Consider the following 9087-nt stretch of genomic DNA (forward strand, 5'->3'; position numbering starts at 1 on the left):
CAACTTTTCACTCAGCGTCACCACCGCCGTTCTCCCCATCACCATATATAGGAAATTCCTCCTCAGCATCAACATCCTCGCCGACCTCCGGTGTCGCAGGATCGTAGCCATAGTTAACACGAGCCTCTCGTGCCTTCGCTTGAGCTCCTTCATAAGCGGCCTCAAAAATATTGCCCGCCTCCCAAAAACTCTTGTATATGTCCCGCTGGGCTTCGGCATGGACCTAGAGCTCATGCAAATGGCGAGGAACATTGTCGGAGGTAGATTCGACTTGGGCCAACAATTGTGCCTTTTCGGCCTCAAGAGCAGCGACCCGATCTCCCAAGTTTGAAGTTTCCTGTTCAATTTCGCCAATGCGCTCTTCAAGCCTCACCTCTCTCAGTGTAGTCGTCGCCCTCTCGGACTCCTGCTCGGATTGAAGGATGCGAATAGTGTCCTCCAATGCCGCCGCCCTCGCTGAAGCCGACACCCAAGCACTCTCGGCACACTCCAACTCGGAGACCTTCCTCTCCAGCTTGGTTAATTTCCCCATCCATTCCGCACTCAAAGCCTCAACTCTAATGGCATTTTGATCCAGCTCGGACTGCAACGACAACACCTTCGCTTGAAGATGCTCACACTCTGCGGCGACCCTTTTTCCCAACTCAAGTTCTTCATCCTTTACACCAAGTAGCTCCTCGAGCTCATTATTCTTGCGAATAGACTATATCAGCTCCTGATCCTTCTTCTCCAGTTCCTCCTTGAGAGATTGATTACCGGCATTCGCCCTGAGCCATTCGTGCATCTCACGACACTTATTGCAGTAGCGCCGATACTTCTCTAACATCATCAAAAAAAATTTGGCCCGGGTGTCGGACCTGCGAGCACTTTCAATCTCCAGCATGTACGACTGAAAGCCCAAAAAAGAAAAAGAGACGGTAAAGGTCAAGGTCACCAAAAACAAAAGGAACACGAAAAAGAACAAAGAGGAGAAACTTACCCTCAGGCCCATAACGGCCATTTCATGCATCAAATCAACGTCACGGACGTCCCAAAGAGCCTCACACTCTGCGGTAGAGCACAAAAGGTCAAACTGTGGTACCAAGTCTTCCGTGTTCCACGGAAGGTTAATCTCCGATAGAATCTCAAGTATATGGGACGGACCTCCCGTTCTTACCACCGTGTGGGTAAGCCTTCCTCGAACATTCTAACATCATTAAGATCAAGATCGGATTCAGACTCTTCGTCCTCGACCACGACACCCTTTCCCCTCTCTGCGGCTGAAGAAGAAGCACGACTCGGTTCGAAAGACGAAGGCCCGCCCAAAGTGGCAACAACAGCCTCAAGACCCCGACTTCCCGTCGCAGTAGCCGGTTGATCAGTCACAACAGCCGATACCTCTGTCGTCGGGGTGGTCTCGACCACCGGGTTTACCTCTGTAGCCGGGTTAGCACCATCACCCACTTCAGACACCGCAAGGGAAGGTCGACCTCTGAATATACTTAGAAGCCACTTCGGACTCCACTTGTTGTCTCTTCGACGGACCCTCCCCCTCCTCAACACGGGAAGATTCACCCGTTGAGTGGGCAGTATGATCCAGAGTCCCAGGTTGGGGAACAATTTCCATGCACACGGCTCCGGTTGAAGGTTCAACTTGAGTATCCCTCGATGTAGGCCGGGCAGCAGACCTCAGTACAAGACGAGCAGAAGATGTTGGTCGACAGAATGCAAGCGGAGGAGCCCTCATCCTTCGCACTCTCCCTGTTAACAATAATGGTCGCATAAGAAACGAGATCAAATTGCAAGGCGAAAAACAAAGAAGCTGCGGCAAGTCGACTTACCAGTAAGAGGCTTACGTCCTATTTTTCATAGAAAGGCGCCCATTCGCGAACCCCCATCGTATGGGGAAGAACGACATTCACCCATTCGCAGATATCGTTAATAGGAGTAGGAGGTAGTTTCTCGACTGCAAAAGTAAAAACGAGTTAACAAAATGACCCAAGGAAAAACGATCGACCACCACTCCGACACGAGATACAAAAAAAACTTACGTGCGAAGTTCTACCTCTCAAGGAACCCTGCCGAGTCCGTCACAAGGTGTTCGGTCCGCACATAAAAGTAGCTTTCCCAGAGATGACGATTGGCTCTATCGTCCATCTTCACCACCAGACTCTTCGTTCCTTGATGGCGCATGTGGATCATCGTGCCTCGAATAAGTTGAGGGGCAAAAATATTGAGCATACGCCCTAGAGTGATCTCCCGACCGGCAAGCTCCGCGAACTTGAGCAGCATGAGGAACAACTTGTATACGTGACGAAATTTGAGTCGGGCATACTTCGTAGAAACGACAGACGTCTACCATCAAGGAAGGGAGAGGAAGTGTATACCCGACAATAAAAGGGTATCCGTATAACGCACAATATTCTGGGCGATCAAAATGTACAATATCATCTCCCACCGCCAGCAACATATCGACATGGTGCGGAATCCCCCATTTTGTCTTAAGCTCCGCAATCACCGCTTCATCCATAATAGAGGAAACAGGCTCCGATTCCTCTCTGCCTGTTAAAATCAGTCCATAACTTCCCTCAAGGAGGCAATATTTCGGCCACTGTTGGAACCCTCTCATCCTCCGCCATCTCTACTCCTCCGGGGGCAAGAGCTTCATTTTCCGGTACCGGAACTTCGGCAAATCTGTCAGCACGGGAAGAAGTACCAGCCATTTGTCTCGATTGAACAGAGTGAATGAGCAGGGAGAAGTAAGAGGGAAGACGGTGATGTCAATTTCCGACCAATAGGAGAGTGAACTAAAGATCTGAAGTATCAGAGAAGGCAAAGACTCGTAAAATTCCTTTGATAGATCGAAATGTGTGGAAATAGAATGGTGTTTTCCCCTATTTATAAGAACATAAATGCCCTGAGTGGAAAACCCGAGAGTCGCCAATCAAAACTGATAGGGCACAAGAAACGGTTCAATCCGTAAGGAACGTGTGTCATGATGATAGTGGCCACAAACGATGTTTCGGATCAATAAAACGGTTCAACTCCGAACGGATGTGACGATCCAAGGGTATCATTAAAGCGTCACGCCATTGCCTCGATCTAAAAACCTTGTTCAAGGCGTAAACATTCAGATTTCTCCTTTCGAATCGACAGAGTCCACCCGTCGTACCAGCTAAGAGTAGACCTCGAGGGACGGAGGGACTAACTGTATGGGTCAAAATCTGATCGTAGTGGTCGCTCCCAATAGGGATGATGGGAGGTCGACCAAGCTGGGATCCTGCCCAGGTGATGAAATAGCAAAGAACACCTTGGCCATCCTCGGAATTAAGTCATCAAAAACATGTTGGTCAAAGACCATTGAATAAAAGTCCTAGGAACTATATATATATACACATAGCAGGTAAAAGGGGGGGGGGATTTTTAGAAAGGAAAAACAGAGAGAAGAAGAGGAAAAAAGAGGAATCTCTCACGGATGAACAGTTGCTTCGCTTTTTCCTCTTTACTCTTTCACTTACAATTCTTTTTCGCTCCAGATGTAAGCCCATTTCTCGTATTTGATTAAAGATTATGACATCAATAAATCTGATACGTTCCTACCTTTCGTTATTTCCCGCTGTGTATGTTTGGATCTGAAGTTAATTATGCTTGGTTAAGATTTACTTTTTTTTATTGATTTTGAAGTTGGCAAAAGTGGTCTTAAACTTTTTGTTCAAACAACCATGTCCGTAATGTTTACATAGCAACCATGTACATGGGTATTTTCGTCCGGATAGGTAAAAATTTATTAAGCACTGGCTAAAGAGTAAATACATTTTAAACACCGGAAAAAGAGTAAAAATATCTCTAATTAGTAGCTAACCGTGCACTTCCTTGAATTTGACCTAACAAGTTCAATTTGAGATGACCCATCAAGCTCTCACTTTACATAGTTTTCACGTGGTGATACTAACAAAAATTATGTTCTTGATCCGATCTAATGCCCAATGTTTTTCATTATCTTCTTTAAGTGATAATCTCTGTCTTTTTTAAGTGATACAATATGGATATTATGTAATAGCAACCTACTTAGTATTTTTGGAACCAATTTTTTATTTTTAGACATATTAAATTTTTGTGATATATAAACATAGTCAAGTTTCTTTTTCATAAGAAAAAATAATTTTATGACCTTGATACAATAAGCTCAAATTAGGTAACCAGTAAGAATAATTTTTTTTTTTAAATCTTAGGGCGATAGAAAGAAAAAAAAGGTCAATCACACTAATCTAAGTCAAGATATTATTTTTATAATTTATAGGTATACTATAATAAAAACACAAAAATGTAACATAAAATATTAATATATTTTAATCTTCATAAGTGTATTTTATGTTGAAAAAAATTATAATTAATTTTTTGAAAAACTTGGTTATTTCCTTTTATTCTTTAAAAAATAAAGGCTAGTAACCTCAAGAGGAACTTTCGTCGAAACGGTGGCGTATAAGAAGACATTATCTGGAAAGAAAACGCTTCTCAAACGGCCACAAGCTCATTCCTATCTCCTACCATTGCTGCAATGGCGTCGTTGTTAATTGGCTCGCTCCCTATGGCCTCAAAATCCATGGTGCCCATCTCTCCTAATTTATCCTTTTCGCACTCTCACTCCATCGCCGGAACTGTCACAATTGCCGCAACGCCTTCATCTTTTTCTGCGAATTCCTCCAGCCTCCCACTGAGTATGACCAATTATCTAAATTTAAAGCTAACAATTGCAGAACTCTACTTAATATCCAGGGTTATTTTTTTTAAATTTCTCTCTGATACTTTTGACAGTTTACTGCGGGAGAGGGGACAAGAAGACTGCCAAAGGCAAGCGATTCAATCACTCCTTTGGGAATGTAAGTTTTCCGTAGTCGAATTTTCACTTTTTCTTAATTTTGTTTTGTTTAGGTATTTCAGTTTTTGATTTCTAAATATTTGTGCCTGCTACTGGCTATAAAATGGTGCAGGCAAGGCCAAGGAACAAGAAGAAGGGAAGAGGACCACCTAGGGTTGTGGCGCCTCCAGCTGCTCCAAAGAGAGATCCATTTGATGATGGCCAGGTCATTAAAATTGAGATTAATGAATGATCTGACTCCTCCTTTTCTGGTTTGAGTAGTCCTCTGTGCAAGTAATTTTTTCAGTTCTATGTAGCTTTGTGATATACTACATTTTGTTTATTTATGTCAGTTTGCAAATTATATTGTCAGCTGCCTTGAATTGAGGTTCCTAGTTTATGTTATCATTTCTCTAGGCTGCTTGAATGCTCTTATCTTCTGTTAAGATATGTATGATGGAGAAACAACACACAAGTATTAAGACGAAAAGATAGAAAAAAGAAAGGATGAATCAGGTAAAATACAATGGGCTTGTAACGATTTTAGGCAAGTAACCATCTTAAAATTTTGAAATATGAAGGGGGTTAAGGTTTCAGTAAATAATCAACTGTTCAGTTGAGGTTGAACCAGTGACAGTTTGATGCCAAACAATGGTTAAAGATGTAGATGAGTAGAACCATTCACTCATAATCTTTCCTTGCCTTGGCAAGATATCCTTTGCTGGCCATTGGGGATTTCGGGGTTATCAGATAAAGGATAGAGGTGTGTCTTCCATTAGGATTCTAAGTGACATATAGCTGCTTTTTATTAGTGCAGCTGCTATTCCTTGTGGAAGAACATTCATAAGGATTATATTTTTCTTTCTTGAAGTTTCTTTACTTCAGAATTTGTTTGCAAATACGGTCAGATTATTATTTACGTTTGCATATCACCAATAAATTGATAAGAGGGTATAGCATATCTTTCTTTGTTTTGGATCCATTGACTTCATAACAATAGTAAGGTGGCAATTTTGCTCAATTTTCTAAACAGAATCCTCTAGTGTATCTTACTGATATTTCCCAGGATAGATTCTATTTGCAATTCCCTAGTGAGGCTACCCTGTTCATGCCCCATGCTAATAGATGACCTTACAATGCCCTTGTTGGTCAATAACCAGTCCACTTAGAGATTACGTCAAAACCATTTCTTCTGTTACTAGCAATTAGGTTGGTCCTCTGGGCAGCAACTGGACAATTGCAAATTATGTAATGATCGAGCTTTCTATCAGACTGTCTTCTTGGTCGCGGAGCCCTTCTTGACTAGTAACGATACATGAAGGGGAATTTTTTTTGAAAACATTGTTTCTCCATTATATAGTGCCTGCTGGTTTTTTTTTTTTAAATTAGGTCTTATGTCAAATAGGATAACTGAAAAACAAAAAGGATTGTCAGTCCTGAACCATGGAGGTATAAGGTAAGGCCTACAGGGAGGGCGTAGAAGAAATTGAAATTCACTTGTAGAAGCTAACAATTACCCCTCTTCAGCATGGACAAATTAGTTTTCAACTGCAACTGCTCAACATTTTCATAGCTCTTTTCGGTCCCTTGAGTACTGTTAATGAGTCCCTTTGACTCGCATTATTAACGGGTCAAATTAGTGAGTCTAGATTAGTGCAAAGATCTGGAAGATCAGATTTATTGCTTTCAACAATCGCCCATGCATCAAATCAAAGCCAACTCTAGAAGGAGCTATGGCACGGTTACATGTTGGGGAGCCTAGCTCCATTATATCAAATTAAAACCAAGCCGAGAAGGAGCCGTGTCGAGCATGGCACATTGAGGACCTAAGTCAGAGCAGTCTGGAGAGGGTTCAAGGAATTCAATTAAACCTATTACTTTCTACTCGGATCACTTACACCTGCAACAACAACAGCAACAACAACTCAGTATAATCCCACTTAGTGGTGTGTACGCAGACCTTACCCCTACCCTAGGGTAGAGAAACTGTTTTTCCAAATAGACCCCCGGCATCCTTCCCTCCAAGAACATCCCACCTTGCTCTTGGGGAGACTCGAACTCACAACCTCTCGGTTGGAAGTGGGGGTTGCTTACCATCAGAGCAACCCCTCTTGTCTTGATCACTTGCACCTGCAAAAAGAAAATTTAGTTAAAAAATTGTAAGTATGTAATGGATCATATTCTTTCCGAACTCATTGATTCAAAATTTATGGATTCACCTGTGCTTAACCCAACCCTCAATCCTCTGTGTATCTACTCTAAACAGAGCTCTCGCATGGACCAATTATTCCAACTGCAGAGTGCCTTGACAGTCCCGTTCGCTTAGACATGTCGTAGAAAGCTACGATCATATTATTGTCACTATGACAATTTTTAGTCACAATGATAACTTTTAATGTTTCGTTATTAAAATAATTATAGGGGTTGGCCTTCTTCAGAAAATACATGTGCAACATCAACATCTTCTCTCACTCTTAACAACTTTTAATTATCTGTTTTCCTCTTGGATTATACGATTTTGTTAAACGCGAACAATTTAAAAAGTTTATCTTACTCATCAAGTATTTTCATGTAATTCGTCGAGCATTTGTAGGCTTGATAGGGAATCAATAGACCGTAACATCCCAGTGCTTGCACAAAAAGCAAGAGCATAAAAATTTACGGAAAATGGTCAAATATATCCCTCTGCTATTATTTATTATTCAAATGTATCCTCCGTTATACTATCCGACCAAATATACCCTTACCGTTAGGGAAAGTTTTATATTTGCCCTTATTTTAACGGATCGGACACGTGGAGGCTTTAAAATAGAATCCTCAACCCGTTCCATAAAAACCCAAACCCATAAAAATAACCCATAACCCGGCCTGACCTCCCCCTTCCCCGATTTGAACTTGAAGCTTCAAGTAAGCTTTAATGGAGTTTCAACTTTCTTCTTTAAATTTTCTGCGTCAAAATCATTTGATACTCACGTTTCAAGCTCCAAACATCAGTTCCCCAGCAGTTTTAAGCATTAATTTGGTCGTCATTTAAAGATCAAAACCCCCAGATTCGAAGCTTTGAAGAATGCTTCCAATGGAGTCTTTAACTCTCTTTCTAGTTCCAAGTTATCTCCAGAGTAGCTAATCATGATTTTATAGCTCAAGATGTTAAGTTCAGATGTTTTGAAGATTAAAGATTAGCTCCAAATCAAGTCCGGACAACAAATAACTCCTAATTATTTTTTAAAAATTCAAGCTTTAAACCCAACAAACCAAGGTAAGGGTGTTCTTCAAAAGTTCTACTCCTGATATTTGTGAATTTTCATCTCCACAAACACACAATCAACTGAATTTAATTACCAATAAATAATAACATATATTTTTAACCTCAAATTTAAATACTTTTTTTTTTCCAGCCATAACTTCGATCTCCAAGCTAACCTAGCACTAGGTGCTTGTAATGTTCACTTCACTTTCCACCCAACAGCCGCCAAATGATTCAAGCACAATCAATAGAATCTAATCAGATTTTAGGAACAAACAAACAAGCTTCGAAATAAATGTTCTCTAACTCTGGGCACATGGGTATTATCTTTGACTTTAAATTATTGTGTTTCATAGGCACCCAGATAAAGCTTATTAGAATTTTTAGAAATACTTGTCTCATCTCCCATCTTTACATCGCCTTCAGAGTTGGCCTTCTCGGTGGGAGAAGTGGGATGTAATGTGATTTAGGATGTTTTGATAGGAAGGGGAGGTCGAATCGGGTCATGTGTTAGTATAATATATGGTTGGCTTTTTATCGAACGGGTTGGGGCTTCTATTTTAAAGCCTTCACGTGTTCGATCCGTTAAAATAAGGGCAAATATAATACTTTCCCTAATGGTAAGGGTATATTTGGTTGGATAGTATAAAGAAGGATATATTTAAACAATAAATAATAGTAGAGGGATATATTTGACCCTTTTCCGAAAAATTTAAGCATCGCTGGTAAGACACTAAGACTGAGAATTCATTTTTCGCAGCAGAATTAGGCCAAAGTTATGGTTGGAGAAAATGTAGGTTTTCATATCGAAGACATGATAAACCATCTTTAGAAGTCAGATCTGTAGAGATAATCGTTTTTAGAAAAAAGATTGACGGAAGTACTTGAAGTTGCAGCAGAATGTCAACAGGACACTTCTGGTAATTCTAGTGAGCATAAACATTGGATGACAACCGTGTTAAAAAGGGAAATACTAAATTTAAATGAGCCAAAATCAAAACCA

General features: G+C 40.9%; 1 protein-coding gene across 1 annotated transcript; it reads left to right on the forward strand.

Moving 5' to 3' along the window:
* The first annotated feature begins 4484 nt into the window (after positions 1-4484).
* LOC107794053 (small ribosomal subunit protein bTHXc-like) lies at positions 4485-5220 on the forward strand. Its single transcript, XM_016616507.2, has 3 exons — positions 4485-4697; positions 4795-4859; positions 4971-5220. The coding sequence occupies exons 1-3, from the start codon at positions 4538-4540 to the stop codon at positions 5088-5090; spliced, it is 345 nt and encodes a 114-aa protein (XP_016471993.1). The 5' UTR covers positions 4485-4537; the 3' UTR covers positions 5091-5220.
* Positions 5221-9087: the final 3867 nt, after the last annotated feature.

This window comes from Nicotiana tabacum, chromosome 6 (genome assembly GCF_000715075.1).
Source record: "Nicotiana tabacum cultivar K326 chromosome 6, ASM71507v2, whole genome shotgun sequence".
Classification (NCBI taxonomy): Eukaryota; Viridiplantae; Streptophyta; class Magnoliopsida; order Solanales; family Solanaceae; genus Nicotiana; species Nicotiana tabacum.

Bases quoted from the DNA above. Each gene is read 5' to 3' on its own strand.
- LOC107794053 (XM_016616507.2), top strand. From the start codon at position 4,538: ATGGCGTCGTTGTTAATTGGCTCGCTCCCTATGGCCTCAAAATCCATG. The intron at 4,698-4,794 runs GTATGACCAATT...TACTTTTGACAG, and splicing joins TTCCTCCAGCCTCCCACTGA to TTTACTGCGGGAGAGGGGAC. The intron at 4,860-4,970 runs GTAAGTTTTCCG...AAAATGGTGCAG, and splicing joins TCAATCACTCCTTTGGGAAT to GCAAGGCCAAGGAACAAGAA.